Source organism: Mustelus asterias, unplaced genomic scaffold (assembly GCF_964213995.1).
Source record: "Mustelus asterias unplaced genomic scaffold, sMusAst1.hap1.1 HAP1_SCAFFOLD_3744, whole genome shotgun sequence".
Lineage (NCBI taxonomy): Eukaryota > Metazoa > Chordata > Chondrichthyes > Carcharhiniformes > Triakidae > Mustelus > Mustelus asterias.
In genome coordinates, this window is record NW_027593689.1 from 1 (window position 1) to 20,802 (window position 20,802).

The 20,802-nt window shown below is 54.4% G+C and overlaps 1 protein-coding gene across 1 annotated transcript; it reads left to right on the top strand.

The window, feature by feature from the left end:
- Window positions 1-2,149: 2,149 nt before the first annotated feature.
- On the top strand, window positions 2,150-19,971 carry LOC144490755 (matrix metalloproteinase-14-like; the record flags this gene model as incomplete). The annotated part of the gene is given in 7 exon segments (XM_078208464.1): window positions 2,150-2,235; window positions 2,237-2,312; window positions 7,185-7,372; window positions 8,713-8,851; window positions 11,756-11,906; window positions 13,448-13,563; window positions 18,465-19,971. Coding segments are annotated over 7 exon segments (1,070 nt in total), but the record flags the coding sequence as incomplete, so codon positions are not given.
- Window positions 19,972-20,802: the final 831 nt, after the last annotated feature.

Sequence of the window (20,802 nt, forward strand, 5' to 3'; positions counted from 1 at the left end):
AGTGTGCGTGAGAGAGAGAGAGAGTGGTGCGTGAGAGAGAGAGAGAGTGTGCGTGAGAGAGAGAGAGAGTGTGCGTGAGAGAGAGGAGAGTGTGCGTGAGAGAGAGAGAGAGTGTGCGTGAGAGAGAGAGAGAGTGTGCGTGAGAGAGAGAGAGAGTGTGCGTGAGAGAGAGAGAGAGTGTGCGTGAGAGAGAGAGAGAGTGTGCGTGAGAGAGAGAGAGAGTGTGCGTGAGAGAGAGAGAGAGTGTGCGTGAGAGAGAGAGAGTGTGGAGAGAGAGAGAGAGAGTGTGCGTGAGAGAGAGAGGAGTGTGCGTGAGAGAGAGAGAGAGTGTGCGTGAGAGAGAGAGAGAGTGTGCGTGAGAGAGAGAGAGAGTGTGCGTGAGAGAGAGAGAGAGTGTGCGTGAGAGAGAGAGAGAGTGTGCGTGGGAGAGAGAGAGAGTGTGCGTGGGAGAGAGAGAGAGTGTGCGTGAGAGAGAGAGAGAGTGTGCGTGAGAGAGAGAGAGAGTGTGCGTGAGAGAGAGAGAGAGTGTGCGTGAGAGAGAGAGAGAGTGTGCGTGAGAGAGAGAGAGAGTGTGCGTGAGAGAGAGAGAGAGAGTGTGCGTGAGAGAGAGAGAGAGTGTGCGTGAGAGAGAGAGAGAGTGTGCGTGAGAGAGAGAGAGAGAGTGTGCGTGAGAGAGAGAGAGAGAGTGTGCGTGAGAGAGAGAGAGAGAGTGTGCGTGAGAGAGAGAGAGAGTGTGCGTGAGAGAGAGAGAGAGAGTGTGCGTGAGAGAGAGAGAGAGAGAGTGTGCGTGAGAGAGAGAGAGAGAGTGTGCGTGAGAGAGAGAGAGAGAGTGTGCGTGAGAGAGAGAGAGAGAGTGTGCGTGAGAGAGAGAGAGAGTGTGCGTGAGGAGAGAGAGAGAGTGTGCGTGAGAGAGAGAGAGAGAGTGTGCGTGAGAGAGAGAGAGAGAGTGTGCGTGAGAGAGAGAGAGAGAGTGTGCGTGAGAGAGAGAGAGAGAGTGTGCGTGAGAGAGAGAGAGAGAGTGTGCGTGAGAGAGAGAGAGAGAGAGAGTGTGCGTGAGAGAGAGAGAGAGAGAGAGAGAGTGTGCGTGAGAGAGAGAGAGAGAGAGGGAGAGTGTGCGTGAGAGAGAGAGAGTGTGCGTGAGAGAGAGAGTGCGTGAGAGAAAGAGTGCGTGAGAGAAAGAGTGCGCGTGAGAGAGAGAGAGAGAGAGTGCGCGTGAGAGAGAGAGAGAGAGTGCGCGTGAGAGAGAGAGAGAGAGTGCGCGTGAGAGAGAGAGAGTGCGCGTGAGAGAGAGAGAGAGTGCGCGTAGAGAGAGAGAGAGAGTGGCGCGTGAGAGAGAGAGAGAGTGCGCGTGAGAGAGAGAGAGAGTGCGCGTGGGAGAGAGAGAGTGTGCGCGGGAGAGTGAGAGAGTGAGTGTGCGCGGGAGAGTGAGAGAGTGAGTGTGCGCGGGAGAGTGAGAGAGTGAGTGTGCGCGGGAGAGTGAGAGAGTGAGTGTGCGCGGGAGAGTGAGAGAGGGAGTGTGCGCGGGAGAGTGAGAGAGGGAGTGTGCGCGGGAGAGTGAGAGAGGGAGTGTGCGCGGGAGAGTGAGAGAGGGAGTGTGCGCGGGAAGTGAGAGAGGGAGTGTGCGCGGGAGAGTGAGAGAGGGAGTGTGCGCGGGAGAGTGAGAGAGGGAGTGTGCGCGGGAGAGTGAGAGAGGGAGTGTGCGCGGGAGAGTGAGAGAGGGAGTGTGCGCGGGAGAGTGGAGAGAGGAGTGTGCGCGGGAGAGTGAGAGAGGGAGTGTGCGCGGGAGAGTGAGAGAGGGAGTGTGCGCTCGAGAGAGAGAGAGAGGGAGTGTGTCAGTGTCATAGAAGTTTACAGCATGGAAACACGCCCTTCGGCCCAACTTGTCCATGCCACCCTTTTTGTTTAAACCCCTAAGCTAATCCCAATTGCCCGCGTTTAGCCCATATCCCTCCTGTACCCATCTTACCCATGTAACTGTCTAAAAGCTTTTTAAAAGACAAAATTGTACCGGCCTCTACTACTACCTTGTTCCACTACTGGCGAGTTTCTCTCCCAGCTTGTTCCAGACACTCGGCACCCTGTGTGAGTGTGATGTTGGGATCTCTAACGCTGGCAGTGCCCGCTGACCTCTCTCCGTTCTTTCCGCTAGGTAACGATATCTTCCTGGTTGCCGTCCATGAACTGGGTCATGCCCTGGGTCTGGAACATTCCAATGACCCCAACGCCATCATGGCTCCCTTTCTATCAATGGATGGACACGGAGAACTTCGTCCTGCCCGAGGACGATCGACGTGGAATCCAACAGCTGTACGGTAAGCGGGAAATCCCCACGGAGCCAGGATCCGCCAGGCTAAACTATCAAAACTCCCTCAGCACTGACCCTCCCACAGTGCGGCGCTCCCTCAGCACTGACCCTCCCACAGTGCGGCGCTCCCTCAGCACTGACCCTCCCACAGTGCGGCGCTCCCTCAGCACTGACCCTCCCACAGTGCGGAGCTCCCTCAGCACTGACCCTCCCACAGTGCGGCGCTCCCTCAGCACCGACCCTCCCACAGTGCGGCGCTCCCTCAGCACCGACCCTCCCACAGTGCGGCGCTCCCTCAGCACTGACCCTCCCACAGTGCGGCGCTCCCTCAGCACTGACCCTCCCACAGTGCGGCGCTCCCTCAGCACTGACCCTCCCACAGTGCGGCGCTCCCTCAGCACCGACCCTCCCACAGTGCGGCGCTCCCTCAGCACCGACCCTCCCACAGTGCGGCGCTCCCTCAGCTCTGACCCTCCCACAGTGCGGCGCTCCCTCAGCACTGACCCTCCCACAGTGCGGCGCTCCCTCAGCACTGACCCTCCCACAGTGTGGCGCTCCCTCAGCACTGACCCTCCCACAGTGCGGCGCTCCCTCAGCACTGACCCTCCCACAGTGCGGCGCTCCCTCAGCACTGACCCACAGTGCGGCGCTCCCTCAGCACTGACCCTCCCACAGTGCGGCGCTCCCTCAGCACTGACCCTCCCACAGTGCGACGCTCCCTCAGCACTGACCCTCCCGCAGTGTGGCGCTCCCTCAGCACTGACCCTCCCACAGTGCGGTGCTCCCTCAGCACCGACCCTCCCACAGTGCGGCGCTCCCTCAGCACGAACCCTCCCACAGTGCGGCGCTCCCTCAGCACTGACCCTCCCACAGTGCGGCGCTCCCTCAGCACGGACCCTCCCACAGTGCGGCGCTCCCTCAGCACTGACCCTCCCACAGTGCGGCGCTCCCTCAGCACCGACCCTCCCACAGTGCGGCGCTCCCTCAGCTCTGACCCTCTCACAGTGCGGCGCTCCCTCAGCACTGACCCTCCCACAGTGCGGCGCTCCCTCAGCACTGACCCTCCCACAGTGCGGCGCTCCCTCAGCACCGACCCTCCCACAGTGCGGCGCTCCCTCAGCACTGACCCTCCCACAGTGCGGCGCTCCCTCAGCACTGACCCTCCCACAGTGCGGCGCTCCCTCAGCACTGACCCTCCCACAGTGCGGCGCTCCCTCAGCACTGACCCTCCCACAGTGCGGCGCTCCCTCAGCTCTGACCCTCCCACAGTGCGGCGCTCCCTGAGTAACGTCCCGGGAGGGGTGGAGGGAGTGCCTCCAGAGGGAAATTGGCCTCCCATTCCTTTTAGCCGGGCCTGTGACTCAGACTTGGGGAGGGTTCACCACTGCCTGAGACGTCACGGGCACTCCCTGCTTCCCTCTGACTGGGTGCCTTTCCCTCACTTTAGCTGCCCGCAGTATTGCTGTATAATTGCCACTTCAGTCTAATTGTCAAGTGGCGCATTTGTTACACTGTCTGAATCACGGTCGTTTTCCGAAACACTTAAAATCCAGCAACCTCAACCTGACTGACACAGTTCCACGTCATCGCAACCCTTCAGCGCGTCCTGGGATCTGATTCGAAGCGATTCTCGTGGTTCTCCTCCCGCTCCCCCAGGATTTAAGGACAATTCTCCTCCTCCACCCTGCCCTGAGGCTGCGAGAATAACATCTGCAACTGCAGAACGCGATACGAGAGTGTCAAAGATTGGCACAGAGACCTGGGCCTTGATCTGATTTGGTTTATTATTGTCACGTGTATTGGGACACAGTGAAAAGTATTGTTTCTTGCGCGCCGTACAGGCAAAGCATTCCAGCTCACCCACAACCTGTCCTGGTCCCCCCACGCTGACACTATCGTTAAGACCCAAGACCGCAAGGAACTACAAAACCACTATCGTGAAGAAAGCCCCACCCAGTCCAAAGATGTGCGGGTTAGGTGGATTGGCCATGCTAAACAAATTGCCCCTTAGTGTTCTGAGATGCGTCGGTTAGAGGGATTAGTGGGTAAAATATGTAGGGATGGGGGTAGGGCCTGGTTGGGATTGTGGTCAGTGCAGACTCGATGGGCCAAATGGCCTCTTTCTGTACTGTTGGGTTTCTATGATTTCTATGAACACCTACAGGTCCCCCCCACGCCGACACTATAGTTAAGAAAGACCCACCAACGCCTCTACTTTCTCAGAAGACTAAGGAAATTTGGGCATGTCAGCTACAACTCTCACCAACTTTTACAGATGCACCATAGAAAGCATTCTTCCTGGTTGTATCACAGCTTGGTATGGGGCTCCTGCTCTGCCCAAGACCGCAAGGAAGTACAAAAGGGTCGTGAATGTAGCCCAATCCATCACGCAAACCAGCCTCCCATCCATTGACTCTGTCTACACTTCCCGCTGCCTCGGGGAAAAGCAGCCAGCATAATCAAGGACCCCACGCACCCCGGACATTCTCTCCTCCACCTTCTTCCGTCGGGAAAAAGATACAAAAGTCTGAGGTCACGAACCAACCGACTCAAGAACAGCTTCTTCCCTGCTGCCGTCAGACTTTTGAATCTTTTTCCTGACGGAAGAAGGTGGAAGAGAGAATGTCCGGGGTGCGTGGGGTCCTTAATTATCCCGGCTGCTTTTCCCCGAGGCAGCGGGAAGTGTAGACAGAGTCAATGGATGGGAGGCTGGTTTGCGTGATAGACTGGGCTACATTCACGATCGTTTGTAGTTCCTTGCGGTCTTGGGCAGAGCAGGAGCCATACCAAGCTGTGATACAACCAGAAAGAATGCTTTCTGTGGGGCATCTGTAAAAGTTGGTGAGAGTCGTAGCTGACATGCCAAATTTCCTTAGTCTTCTGAGAAAGTAGAGGCGTTGGTGGGTCTTTCTTAACTATAGTGTCGGCATGGGGGGTCCAGGACAGGTTGTTGGTGATCTGGACACCTAAAAACCTGAAGCTCTCGACACTTTCTACTTCGTCCCCGTTGATGGAGACAGGGACGTGTTTGTACATGGAACAGTGTAAGCGGGGGGAGTGAGGAAGGCACATTCTCCTCGATCGCTGCTGGAATTGAGGAGAGAACAGGGAAAGTTACAGCACAGGAACAGGTCCTTCGGCCCTCCAAGCCTGCACTGATCATGATGTTCTAACTAAATTTTAAAACCAAACCTTCTGTCCTTACTTGGTCTGTATCCCTCTATTCCCTCCCTATTCATGATTCCATCCAGATGCCTCTTATAGAATCCTACAGTGCAGAAGCAGGCCATTTGGCCCATCGAGTCTGTACCGACCATAAACCCCCCCAGGTCCTATCCCCATAACTCCACGTATTTACCCTAGCTAATCCCCCTGACACTAAGGGGCAATTTAGCACGGCCAATCCACCTAACCCGCACATCTTTGGACTGTGGGAGGAAACCGGAGCACCCGGAGGAAACCCCCACAGACACGGGGAGAACGTGCAGACTCCACACAGACAGTGACCCAAGCCGGGAATCGAACCCGGGTCCCTGGCGCTGTGAGGCAGCAGCGCGAACCACTGTGCTACCGTGCTGAGTGAGAGACACGGATCAGTGAGAGGGGACTGAGAGACACCAGTCAGTGTACAGATATCTCCCTGAGAGAGAGAGGGGACTGAGAGATACCAGTTAGTGTACAGATATCTCCCTGAGTGAGAGAGAGAGGACTGAGAGACACCAGTCAGTGTACAGATATCTCCCTGAGAGAGAGAGGGGACTGAGAGACACCAGTCAGTGTACAGATATCTCCCTGAGAGAGAGAGGGGACTGAGAGACACCAGTCAGTGTACAGATATCTCCCTGAGAGAGAGAGGGGACTGAGACACCAGTCAGTGTACAGATATCTCCCTGAGTGAGAGAGAGAGGACTGAGAGACACCAGTCAGTGTACAGGTATCTCCCTGAGAGAGAGAGAGAGAGGGGACTGAGAGACACCAGTCAGTGTACAGATATCTCCCTGAGTGAGAGAGAGAGGACTGAGAGACACCAGTCAGTGTACAGGTATCTCCCTGAGAGAGAGAGAGAGAGGGGACTGAGAGACACCAGTCAGTGTACAGATATCTCCCTGAGAGAGAGAGAGGACTGAGAGACACCAGTCAGTGTACAGATATCTCCCTGAGAGAGAGAGGGGACTGAGAGACACCAGTCAGTGTACAGATATCTCCCTGAGAGAGAGAGAGGGGACTGAGAGACACCAGTCAGTGTACAGATATCTCCCTGAGAGAGAGAGGGGACTGAGAGACACCAGTCAGTGTACAGATATCTCCCTGAGAGAGAGGGGACTGAGAGACACCAGTCAGTGTACAGATATCTCCCTGAGAGAGAGAGAGGACTGAGAGACACCAGTCAGTGTACAGATATCTCCCTGAGAGAGAGAGAGAGAGGACTGAGAGACACCAGTCAGTGTACAGATATCTCCCTGAGAGAGAGAGAGAGGACTGAGAAACACCAGTCAGTGTACAGATATCTCCCTGAGAGAGAGGGGACTGAGAGACACCAGTCAGTGTACAGATATCTCCCTGAGAGAGAGAGAGGACTGAGAGACACCAGTCAGTGTACAGATATCTTCCTGAGAGAGAGGGGGGACTGAGAGACACCAGTCAGTGTACAGATATCTCCCTGAGAGAGAGGGGACTGAGAGACACCAGTCAGTGTACAGATATCTCCCTGAGAGAGAGAGAGGACTGAGAGACACCAGTCAGTGTACAGATATCTTCCTGAGAGAGAGGGGGGACTGAGAGACACCAGTCAGTGTACAGATATCTTCCTGAGAGAGAGAGGGGACTGAGAGACACCAGTTCCTAATTCCCGCTCTTTTTCCTTTGTGTCCCGATGCAGGGTCTCCTGATTACGTTCCCGCTCCCAAGCCAACAAAGAGAGCGCCCACCGTTCCTCCAAAAGTGCCGAAACCACCCACCAAGAACCCCTACCATCCCACCAAGCCCTCCTCACCGTATGAACCGCGGATCTGTGATGGGAATGTGGATACAGTCGCCTTCCTCCGGGGGGAGATCTTCGTCTTCAAGGTGAGTTCTCCGGCAGATTGGGAATGGCGGAATATCGGGAGTGGAGCCTGGGCGGTGGTGGGGTGGGGGGTTGGGGGGGGTGAGGTATTGCATTACTCCCCGGAATCTCCGGGAATAACGGGACAGCAAAGGGGTCCCCGCTGGAATATTGCCGAATGCTGGGACTACGAGGCTGGATCCCGGGGTCGGCTGCAAGTTCGGAGCGGCCCACGGCAATTCTGGGATATTGTCGGATCTCGGGAATGCCACCGGCCTTATGAACCTGCAGGAATGTCGGGATGGGTCATGGAAATTCGGGAATGTTGGGATTGGCGATGGAGACCCGGGAATGTCGGGATGGATGTTGGAGACCCGGGAATGTCGGGATGGGCATTGGAGACCTGGGAATGTCGGGATGGAGACCAGGAATGTCGGGATGGGTGGTAGGGATTCGGAAATGTTGGGATTGGCGATGGAGTCCCGGGAATGTCACGATGAGCAGTGGAGATCTGGGGATGAGTGATGGAGACCTGGGAATGCCGGGATGGACGTTGGAGACCGGGAATGTCGGAATGTGCATTGGAGACCTGGGAATGTCAGGATTGGTGACATGGGATTGTTGGGATGGCCGATGGAGATTTGGGAATGTTGGGATGGGCAGTGGAGACCGGGAATGTCGGGATGGGTGATGGAGACCTGGGAATTTCAGGATGGACGTTGCAGACCTGGAATGTCAGGATGGGTAATGGAGACCTGGGAATGTCAGGATGGGCGTTGGAGACCTGGGAATGTCGGGATTGGTGACCCGGGAATGTTGAGATTGGAGACCCAGGAATGTTGGGATAGCGGTGGAGATCTGGGAATGTTGGGATGGGTGACCTGGGAATGTCGAGGTGGGAGACCCGCGAATGTCGGGATAGCGGTGGAGACCTGGGAATGTTGGGATGGGTGATGGAGACCTGGGAATGTCAGGATGGGTGATGGACACCAGGAATGTCAGGATGGACTTTGGATAACTGGGAATGTCGGGATGGACGTTGGAGAGCTGGGAATGTCGGGATGGTAATGGAGACCTGGGAATGTCGGGGTGGGCGATTGAGACCCAGGAATGTCGGGATGGGTGGCAGAGACCCGGGAATGTTGGAATATCAGGCAGAAGGTTTGATCACATCCCGGGAATGGAGGTAGGGTGCCTCGCAGAGGGATGGCGGGAGGGGCGTGGGACCCCGGAACGGCCGGGTACCGGACAGAACCCTCCGAGGTGCCAGGGAGCGTTGGCATTTCCGAGGAAGTGTGCGCATCGCTGCGAGAAGTTGACTTTTTTTCCTCTCTCTCCTTTTCCACCGTCCCCCTCCCAACAGGAGAAGTGGTTCTGGAGAATCCGGGAGAACCGGGTGCTGGATGGATATCCGATGACAATAGGGCACTTCTGGAGGGGTCTGCCCGCCAATGTCAACGCAGCCTACGAGCGAAAGAATGGTGACTTTGTCTTCTTCAAAGGTCAGTCGCACCTCTGAGGGTCCCGTCCGCCTTGCCTACCTCACCTCGGGCTCCGGGATAAGCCAGCGGAGGCTGGATAACCACCGTTATGCACTTTGGAAGGAGGAATGGAGGCAGAGACTATTTTCTAAGTGGGGAAATGCTGAGGAAATCAGAAACACAAAGGGATTTGGGAGTCCTTGTTCAAGATTCTCTTCAGGTTAACGTGCAGGTTCAGTCGGCAGTTAGGAAGGCAAATGCAATGTCAGCATTCATGTCGAGAGGGCTAGAATACAAGAGCAGGGATGGACTTCTGAGGCTGTATAAGGCTCTGGTCAGACCCCATTTGGAGTATTGTGAGCAGTTTTGGGCCCCGTATCTAAGGAAGGATGTGTTGGCCTTGGAAAGGGTCCAGAGGAGGTTCACAAGAATGATCCCTGGAATGAAGAGCTTGTCGTATGAGGAACGGTTGAGGACTCTGGGTCTGTGCTCATTGGAGTTTATAAGGATGAGGGGGGTATCTTATTGAAACTTACAGGATACTGCGAGGCCCGGATAGAGTGGGCGTGGAGAGGATGTTTCCACTAGCAGGAAAAACTAGAACCTGAGGGCACAACGTCAGGCTAAAGGGACGATCCTTTAAAACAGAGATGAGGAGGAATTTCTTCAGCCAGAGAGTGGTGAATCTGTGGAAGTCTTTGCCGCAGAAGGCTGTGGAGGCCGGGTCATTGAGTGTCTTTAAGACAGAGATAGATCGGTTCCTGATTAATAAGGGGATCAGGGGTTATGGGGAAAAGGCAGGAGAATGGGGATGAGAAAAATATCAGCCAGGATTGAATGGCGGAGCAGACTCGATGGGCCGAGTGGCCTCATTCTGCTCCGATGTCTTATGGAAACCTTACAACCCTTAAAAGATATCTGGAAGAGCACTTGAAACATCATAACATTCAGGGAAATGGGATTAGTGCGACTTTAGTAGTAGTTATTGTCGGTGCGGACTCAATGGGCCGAAGGGCCATTCCTGTGCCGTACGCCGCTATGTCATGGAACCCAAGACAAAGGGGGTGTCAATGGTCGTGTTAAGGACTAGAGGAGACGTTAATAGCGGCATCAAGATGAGACGGTGGGTATCGATGGTATGAAACACAAGATGTGGAGATGCCGGCGTTGGACTGGGGTGGGGCACAGTAAGAAGTCTCACAACACCAGGTTAAAGTCCAACAGGTTTATCTGGAAGCACAAGCTTTCGGAGCACTGCTCCTTCATCAGGTGAGTGGGAGTTGTGTTCACAAACAGGGCATATAAAGACACAAACTCAATTTACAAAATAATCGTTGGAATGCGAGTCTTTACAGCTAATCAAGTCTTAAAGGTACAGACAATGTGAGTGGAGAGAGGGTTAAGCACAGGTTAAAGAGATGTGTATTGTCCCGAGGCATGGTACATTGGGGAGACCATGCAGACACTACAACAATGGATGAATGAACACAGCTCGACAATCACCAGGCAAGACTGTTCTCTTCCTGTGGGGGAGCACTTCAGCGGTCACGGGCATTCAGCCTCTGATCTTCGGGTAAGCGTTCTCCAAGGCGGCCTTCACGACACACGACAGCGCAGAGTCGCTGAGCAGAGACTGATAGCCAAGTTCCGCACACATGAGGACGGCCTCAACCGGGATCTTGGGTTCATGTCACACTATCTGTAACCCCCACGACTTGCCTGGACTTGCAAAATCTCACTAACTGTCCTGTCTGGAGACAACACACATCTCTTTAACCTGTGCTTAACCCTCTCTCCACTCACATTGTCTGTACCTTTAAGACTTGATTAGCTGTAAAGACTCGCATTCCAACCATTATTTTGTAAATTGAGTTTGTGTCTTTATATGCCCTGTTTGTGAACACAACTCCCACTCACCTGATGAAGGAGCAGCGCTCCGAAAGCTTGTGCTACCAAATAAACCTGTTGGACTTTAACCTGGGGTTGTGAGGCTACTTATTGGGTATTACACATGGTAAAGGGGGTGTGAATGGGAGGGTTAAGGACTAGAAGAAGAGTTATTAGCGGCATAAAGGTTAGCTGGTATCGATGGTAAGGAACACAAGGTAAAGGGGGTGTTAATGGGAGGGTTAAGGACTAAAGGAGATGATGATAGTGGCATAAAGGTAAGGTAGCGGAATGAGGTTCAGCACTGTGAAAGCAAAACTTAAGAATTAAGCGGGAGTCGAGGGCAGTGCAGTTGGAACCGAAAGAGTTGGATTACAAAAGGGGGTGAAAATGGAGGGAGGAAGTTACGGTCTGAAGTTGTTGAATTTGGGTAAGATGGGTTCGAGGGATATGGGCCAAATGCGGGCAATTGGGACCTCGTGGTAAAAATTGGGCGGCATGGATAAGTTGGGCCGAACAACCTGTTTCCATGCAATAAAACCTCTCTGACCTGGAACTCAGAGGGTGATAACATTCCTGATTGGGGGATGAGGTGCTCGGTTGGGCCTCGCTGGAACATAAGAACATAAGAAATAGGAGCAGGAGTAGGCCATCTAGCCCCTCGAGCCTGCCCCGCCATTCAATAAGATCATGGCTGATCTGACGTGGATCAGTACCACTTACCCGCCTGATCCCCATAACCCTTAATTCCCTTACCGAACATTGCAAGGACGGACGCGTGAGCAGGAGAGCCATGGGTGCTGAGTTGGAATGGCAAAGCGACGGGAAGGTCAGGTCCCGTGCTTGTGGACTGAGCGAAGGTGTTCGGCGAAGGGGTCACCCATTCCAGCTCGTCGCCCTGCCTCCCCTCCCACTCCCCTCCCCCACAGGGCCATCTGTCGCTTGTTCTCAGCATCGCAATGCAATCTAGTCGATCGTTACTGCCTCTCGCTCTCGACTCCGTAAACTAACATCCTCCTCTCTCTCTCCCCTCTGCAGGCGACCGGTACTGGGTGTTCAAGGAGGCCACCTTGCAGCCCGGTTACCCAAGGAACTTGAGGGACATGGGGGCCCGACTCCCCAAGGACCGGATCGACGCAGCGCTATGGTGGAGCGTCAACGGCAAGACCTATTTCTTCCGGGGGAACAAGTAAGTTGCAGTAGGCGATGCAGGGCAGAGAAGAGCCTGGTGGGGGAGTGGAGGGGGCATCATTTTATCCAAGATGGCCGCCAGCCACGATCGCCCATGACAACGGGAATGGGGAGGCACTGACCACTGGATGGGTGGTCAGTGCCGGAGAAGAGGTAGACCATGATCCCAATTCGCGTGATGGACCGGGTAGGGGTGGGATGGGAGAGGGCATCGCTGATTCCAAGATGGCCGCCGCTGAAGTTTGTCCTTGACAACGGGCCCGACAACGGTTTTGATGAGCTATTGAGCACCGGATGGGCGGTCAGGGCCCTTGGGGAGACAGGTCATGACCCCAATTCACATGACAGACCAGGCAGGGGTGGGGTGGGGGGAGGGGCGTGTCTGGATCCAAGATGGCCGCCATCCACAATCACCCATGACAATGGGAATGGGGAGGTACTGACCACCGGATGGACGGTCAGGGCCCGAGAGGAGGCAGGCCACGACCCCAATTCGGATGATGGACCGGGCGGGGGAGGGGTGCGAGGAGGGCGTCCCTGGATCCAAGATGGCCACCGCCAAAAACTGTCCTTTACAACCGACCCGACAACGGGGTTGATGAGCTGTTGACCACCGGATGGGCGGGCAGGGCCCTTGGGGAGCTGGGGGGTGGGGTGGGGGGAGGGCATCCCTGGATCCAAGATGGCCACCACCCACAGTCCTCCATGACAATAGGAATGTGGAACTACTGAGCGCTGGATGGGCGGTCAGGGCCCTTGGAGAGATAGATCACGACCCCAATTCACATGATGGACCGGGTGGGAGGAGGGCGCCCCTGGTTTCAAGATGGCCGCCGTCCACAATCGCCCCTGACAACGGCGATGGGGAGCTACTGACCACTGGATTGGTGGCCAGAGTGGCACACGAGACGTGCGGGGCGGAGCGAGAGGAGTCGGGGGCGGGGTGAGGGAGGGGAACCGCCTTGAAATGGTTTCAACCCCAACACATCCTGAGGCCTAGTTTTGGATTTGCTCAACCAAGGTCTCTATGGGGAAAGAGATCTTGCGGTGGGGTGGTGGGGAGCCGGGGGGGGGGGGGGGGGGGAGGGGGTGGTTTTTATGTCCTGAGGCCCTACCCCGCCTGCCATTCGGAGGATCCTTGCTTCAGTGGTAAATTTGACTGTGGGGGGCTGCGCAGAGGAGGCCAAAAATGATACCTGGATGATGGCGATCGGGAGCAAAGATTTCCCGCTGGAATTCCTAATGCCCCCCCCCCCCCCCCCGCCCCACCACCCCCACCACAGCACCACCCTGCCTCAATCCTGAGGCAAAACTGTCACCAAGGTGACACACACAGCCTCCCCACAATCCAGCCACTTAGGCCAGCGGAAATGAGAGGGCATCGAGCGGGGTTGGAATCTTGCTGTGCGGGGGTCAGGGTTCTGAGTTTGTCGAGGTTGCCGTGGTTGACTGTTGTCTGGTTTTATCACCCCCCCGCCCCCCCCTCTCCCCCCACTTCCCTCCTCCCCCCTCCCCTCACCCCCCTGCCCGAACACTCAGATATTACCGATACAATGAAGACTCGCGCTCTGTGGATCCTGACTATCCAAAACCGATCAATGTCTGGCACGGAATTCCCGAGTCGCCCAAAGCGGCCTTCAGTTCCGAAGACGGAGGTAAGAGAGAACTTTACTCTGTATCTCACCCCGTGCTGTACCTGTCCTGGGAGTGTTTGATGGGGACAGTGTCGAGGGAGCTTCACTCTGTATCTAACCCCGTGCTGTACCTGTCCTGGGAGTGTTTGATGGGGGACAGTGTAGAGGGAGCTTTACTCTGTATCTAACCCTGTGCTGTACCTGTCCTGGGAGTGTTTGATGGGGACAGTGTAGAGGGAGCTTTACTCTGTATCTAACCCCGTGTTGTACCTGTCCTGGGAGTGTTTGATGGGGACAGTGTAGAGGGAGCTTTACTCTGTATCTAACCCCGTGCTGTACCTGTCCTGGGAGTGTTTGATGGGGAGACAGTGTAGAGGGAGCTTTACTCTGTATCTAACCCCGTGCTGTACCTGTCCTGGGAGTGTTTGATGGGGACAGTGTAGAGGGAGCTTTACTCTGTATCTAACCCCGTGCTGTACCTGTCCTGGGAGTGTTTGATGGGGACAGTGTAGAGGGAGCTTTACTCTGTATCTAACCCCGTGCTGTACCTGTCCTGGGAGTGTTTGATGGGGGACAGTGTAGAGGGAGCTTTACTGTGTATCTAACCCCGTGCTGTACCTGTCCTGGGAGTGTTTGATTGGGACAGTGTAGAGGGAGCTTTACTCTGTATCTAACCCCGTGCTGTACCTGTCCTGGGAGTGTTTGATGGGGACAGTGTAATGGGAGCTTTACTCTGTATCTAATCCCGTGCTGTACCTGTCCTGGGAGTGTTTGATGAGGGGCAGTGTAGAGGGAGCTTTACTCTGTATCTAACCCCGTGCTGGACCTGTCCTGGGAGTGTTTGATTGGGACAGTGTAGAGGAAGCTTTACTCTGTATCTAACCCCGTGCTGTACCTGTCCTGGGAGTGTTTGATGGGGACAGTGTAGAGGGAGCTTTACTCTGTATCGAACCCCGTGCTGTACCTGTCCTGGGAGTGTTTGATGGGGACAGTGTAGAGAGAACTTAACTCTGTATGTAACCCCGTGCTGTCCCTGTCCTGGGAGTGTTTGATGGGGACAGTGTAGAGGGAGCTTTACTCTGTATCTAACCCTGTGCTGTCCCTGTCCTGGGAGTGTTTGATGGGGGACAGTGTAGAGGGAGCTTTACTCTGTATCTAACCCCGTGCTGTACCTGTCCTGGGAGTGTTTGATGGGGACAGTGTAATGGGAGCTTTACTCTGTATCTAACCCCGTGCTGTACCTGTCCTGGGAGTGTTTGATGGGGACAGTGTAGAGGGAGCTTTACTCTGAATCTAACCCCGTGCTGTACCTGTTCTGGGAGTGTTTGATGGGGGACAGAAGTAGAGGGAGCTTTACTCTGTATCTAACCCCGTGCTGTACCTGTCCTGGGAGTGTTTGATGGGGACAGTGTAATGGGAGCTTTACTCTGTATCTAATCCCGTGCTGTACCTGTCCTGGGAGTGTTTGATGAGGGGCAGTGTAGAGGGAGCTTTACTCTGTATCTAACCCCGTGCTGGACCTGTCCTGGGAGTGTTTGATGAGGGGACAGTGTAGAGGGAGCTTTACTCTGTATCTAACCCCGTGCTGTACCTGTCCTGGGAGTGTTTGATGAGGGGACAGTGTAGAGGGAGCTTTACTCTATCTAACCCCGTGCTGTGCCTGTCCTGGGAGTGTTTGATGGGGGACAGTGTAGAGGGAGCTTTACTCTGTATCTAACCCCGTGCTTGTACCTGTCCTGGGAGTGTTTGATGGGGACAGTGTAGAGGGAGCTTTACTCTGTATCTAACCCCGTGCTGTACCTGTCCTGGGAGTGTTTGATGGGGGGACAGTGTAGAGGGAGCTTTACTCTGTATCTAACCCCGTGCTGTACCTGTCCTGGGAGTGTTTGATGGGGGGACAGTATAGAGGGAGCTTTACTCTGTATCTAACCCCGTGCTGTACCTGTCCTGGGAGTGTTTGATGGGGGACAGTGTCGAGGGAGCTTTACTCTGTATCTAACCCCGTGCTGTACCTGTCCTGGGAGTGTTTGATGGGGGGACAGTGTCGAGGGAGCTTTAATCTGTATCTAACCCCGTGCTGTACCTTTCCTGGGAGTGTTTGATGGGGACAGTGTAGAGGGAGCTTTACTCTGTATCTAACCCCGTGCTGTACCTGTCCTGGGAGTGTTTGATGGGGACAGTGTAGAGGGAGCTTTACTCTGTATCTAACCCCGTGCTGTATCTGTCCTGGGAGTGTTTGAAGGGGGAGAGTGTCGAACATAGTGGGGGTGAGATTTCCTTTGCTGTTGTCAACACACATTTGAAAACATGGGGAGAGAAAGATATCTCCTAATCTCTGTCCTAAAAGCGTGACCCAAATATTAACACAGCGCCTCCTCGCTCTGAACTCACACACAAGGGGAAACATACTTCCCACTTCCACCTGATCAACATCGTTCAGAATCTTATAGACTTAATCCAAGTCACCCCTCACTCTTCTAAACTCCAGTGGAAACAAGCCCAGCCTGTCCAACCTTTCCTCATAAGACCAGAGGTTCAGTCCAGGTACCAATCTGGTAAACTTCCTCTGTACTGCCTCCAACACATTTACATCGTTGCTTCAATAAGGAGACCAAAACTGCGCACAGTATTTGTGATGTGTTTTCACCAATGCCCTGTGTAACTGAAAAATAACACCCTCGTTCTGAATCTTCAATTCCTCTCGTCAGAACAAAGGAAATTCCAGCACAGGACCAGGCCCTTCGGCCCTCCAAGCCTGCACCGACCATGCTGCCCGACTGAACTAAAACCCCCTACCCTTCCGGGGACCGTATCCCTCTATTCCCATCCTATTCATGTATTTGTCCAGACGTTCCGTAAAACTCACTATCGTATCTGCTTCCACTCCCTCCCCCAGCAGCGAGTTCCAGACACCCACCACCCTCTGTGTAAAAAACTTGCCTCGTACATCTCCTTTAAACCTTGCCCCTCGCACCTTAAACCTGTGCCCCCCTAGTAATTGAATCTTCCACCCTGGGGAAAAGCTTCTGACTATCCACTCTGTCCATGCCTCTCATAATCTTGTAGAATTCTATCAGGTCGCCCCCCTCAACCTCCGTCGTTCCAGTGAGAACAAACCAAGTTTCTCCAACCTCTCCTCGGAGCTAATGCCCTCCATACCAGGCAACATCCTGGTAAATCTTTTCTGTACCCTCTCCAAAGCCTCCACATCCTTCTGGTAGTGTGGCGACCAGAATTGAACACTATATTCCAAGTGCAGCCTAACTAAGTTTCTATAAAGCTGCAACATGACTTGCCAATTTTTAAACTCAATGCCCCGGCCGATGAAGGCAAGCATGCCGTATGCCTTCTTGACTGCAGGATAACATTCCATTAGCCTCACGAATGGCTCGCTGTATCTGCGTGCTGACCTTTTGTGATTCATCCTCTTGGATGCCCAGATCCCTCTGCACCTTTCATTTATTAGTGTCACAAGTAGGCTTAACACTGCAATGAAGTTACTGTGAAAATCCCCTCGCCGCCACGCTCCAGCGTCTCTTCGGGTACACTGAGGAAGAATTTAGCATGGCCAATCCACCTAACCTGGACAGCTTTGGACACTAAGGGGCAATTTAGCATGGCCAATCCACCTAACCTACATATCTTTGGACACTAAGGGGCAATTTAGCATGGCCAATCCACCTAACCTACATATCTTTGGACACTAAGGGACAATTTAGCATGGCCAATCCACTTAACCTACACATCTTTGGACACTAAGGGGCAATTTAGCATGGCCAATCCACCTAACCCGCACATCTTTGGACACTGAGGGGCAATTTAGCATGGCCAATCCACCTAACCTACATATCTTTGGACACTAAGGGACAATTTAGCATGGCCAATCCACTTAACCTACACATCTTTGGACACTAAGGGGCAATTTAGCATGGCCAATCCACCTAACCCGCACATCTTTGGACACTGAGGGGCAATTTAGCATGGCCAATCCACCTAACCTACACATCTTTGCACACGAAGGGACAGTTTAGCATGGCCAATCCACCCAACCCGCACATCTTTGGACACTAAGGGGCAATTTAGCATGGCCAATCCACTTAACCTACACATCTTTGGACACTAAGGGACAATTTAGCATGGCCAATCCACCTAACCCGCACATCTTTGGACACTGAGGGGCAATTTAGCATGGCCAATCCACTTAACCTACACATCTTTGGACACTAAGGGGCAATTTAGCATGGCCAATCCACCTAACCCGCACATCTTTGGACACTAAGGGGCAATTTAGCATGGCCAATCCACCTAACCTGCACATCTTTGGACACTAAGGGGCAATTTAGCATGGCCAATCCACTTAACCTACACATCTTTGGACACTAAGGGACAATTTAGCATGGCCAATCCACCTAACCCGCACATCTTTGGACACTAAGGGGCAATTTAGCATGGCCAATCCACCTAACCCGCACATCTTTGGACACTGAGGGGCAATTTAGCATGGCCAATCCACCTAACCTGCACATCTTTGGACACGAAGGGACAGTTTAGCATGGCCAATCCACCCAACCCGCACATCTTTGGACACTAAGGGGCAATTTAGCATGGCCAATCCACTTAACCTACACATCTTTGGACACTAAGGGACAATTTAGCATGGCCAATCCACCTAACCCGCACATCTTTGGACACTGAGGGGCAATTTAGCATGGCCAATCCACTTAACCTACACATCTTTGGACACTAAGGGGCAATTTAGCATGGCCAATCCACCTAACCCGCACATCTTTGGACACTAAGGGGCCCGGTCATCCCTCGGGTTGGGAGGGGTTGATGTATCGAGGCTGCCGCTTTTTTCTAACTTGTTATTTCTCTCCCTCCCTCCCTCCCTCCCTCCGTCCTCCTTCCTCTCCACCCCTCAGCATTCACGTACTTTGTCAAGGGTAACCGGTACTGGAAGTTTAGTAATCAGCATCTGAAGGTGGAGCCGGGATACCCCAAGTCCATCCTCCGGGACTGGTTTGGTTGCCGCGCCGACCCCGACCGGGACACGGACGAAGAGATCGTGGTGGAGGTGGACGAGACACCGATGGGCATTAATCCAGCTGCCATCATTGTCCCGGTGGTCCTCCTGATGTGCGTGGTTATCTTGGCGTGTTTGGTCATCATTTTCAAACGGAACGGGACCCCCAAGCGCCTACTGTACTGTCACCGCTCTTTGCTTGACAAAGTGTGAGACCACCCCTCCCCCCAGCGAAACTGTCTCCCAACTCCCACCCTCTACACTTTCCCCGAGACCCCCCAGCGAAACTGCCTCCCAACTCCCACCCTCTTCATTTTCCCCGAGACCCCCCAGCGAAACTGCCTCCCAACTCCCACCCCCTACATTTTCCCCGAGACCCCCCAGCGAAACTGCCTCCCAACTCCCACCCTCTTCATTTTCCCCGAGACCCCCCAGCGAAACTGCCTTCCAACTCCCATCCTCTACACTTTCCCCGAGACCCCCCGGTGAAACTTCCTCTCACCTTCTATGCCCTCTCTGAAGCCCCCCAGCGAAACCTCCTCCCAGCCCCCTATACCCTCTCTGAGACCCCCCCCTAGTGAAACTGCCTCCCAGCTGCCACCCCCTACCCCTTCCCTGAAACTCCTCTGGACCTCCTCCAAATACTCTCCCTCAAAACCCGCTCCCTCCATGTTTCTCTCTGAACCCCTCAAATTTCACCAAGTATCCTCCCTGGGAGTCTTCCTCCAAAAGTCCCTCGGAATCTCCCTCCAAAAGTCCCTCGGAATCTCCCTCCAAAAGTCCCTCGGAATCTCCCTCCAAAAGTGCCTCGGAATCTCCCTCCAAAAGTGCCTCGAAATCTCCCTCCAAAAGTGCCTCGGAATCTCCCTCCAAAAGTCCCTCTCCCCCTCCGTTCTCTTCCCCACTCCCCTCAAAGTTCTGCCTCCTCTCCAGTGCCCCTCCTTCCTTTCCCCCCCCCCCCCACCCCGCCGTCTCTTCTCTCGGTCGGGCCTGTGTCTCAAATAGAATCAGTCGCCGCTCTCTTGTCTCCATTAACCCTCCTTCCCTACCTCCTTCCCGACCGCCAACCCTCCCTCCCTCCCTCCCTCCCTTCCTCAACACCTCACCACTTCATTTTACGTTGACACAGTTGGTATTTTAACAGGGTAAAGGTGGAGAGATGTCGAGCCCAAGGAACTTGGCCCACTTTGACCTCTGGGTGGGGCTGTGTGAGGGAGGGGGGGGTGGTACGGGGGAGCATAGTGTGGGGAACGCCGCAATCGTTGACCTCTTCGGGTTGACCCTTGCTGCACTCGATTGGCTGGTTATCTCCAGCTGAACATCATTGGCGTCCGTGAGTCTTGAGTTGGCGCTGGCGGCCATGTTGTTGCTGGGGGCAAGGGTCGGGTGTTGGGCGGGGTGGGGGGAGGTTGGAAGTGGAGGGATGGGTGGGGTGAGACCAGTAGTGACTCGGAGTGACCGTCGACTCGGCCTCAGCCCCTCCTCCGTTGCCGGGTTCAAAGGTCAACTCTCTAACCTTTAACCTCCTAGGCTGGGGTTGGCTGGCGTTCACGTGTGGGTGGGGGGGGGGGGGGGGGGGGGGGGTCTTCAGGCCATTGGGAGCGAATGAGGAGGCCAGGAGGTTGACCTTTGACCTCCCTTCGAGGCCTGTCAGGCTTGCCCAGGCCCTTGCTCTCCATCGACGGCCTTCTCTCTGCCTCCTGTGAGGGGAGGGTGGCGGTTTTATTTTGAAGGATTATTACAAATGTGGCTTTCTTTAACATCTTTTGGACGCTCGCCCTGTTTGCTGGACCCTCGCTCCCTCTGCGGCGTAGGAATGGGCGCGCGCAACCTCACGAGGCACGGGCACCCCAAATGCGACTGGCACCCCCACCCGCTGGCCATAGAGTTACAGAGGTTTACAGCATGGAAACAGGCCCTTCGGCCCAACTTGTCCATGCTGCCCTTTTTTTTTAAACCCCTAAGCTAGTCGCAATTGCCCGCATTTGGCCCATATCCCTCTATACCCATCTTACCCATGTAACTGTCTAAATACTCTTTAAAAGACAAAATTGTACCCGCCTCTACTACTACCTCTGGCAGCTCGTTCCAGACACTCACCATCCTCTGTGTGAAATAATTGCCCCTCTGGACACTTTTGTATCTCTCCCCTCTCACCTTAAACCTGTGCCCTCCAGTGTTAGACTCGCCTACCTTTGGGAGAAGATATTGACTATCTAGTTGATCTATGCCCCTCA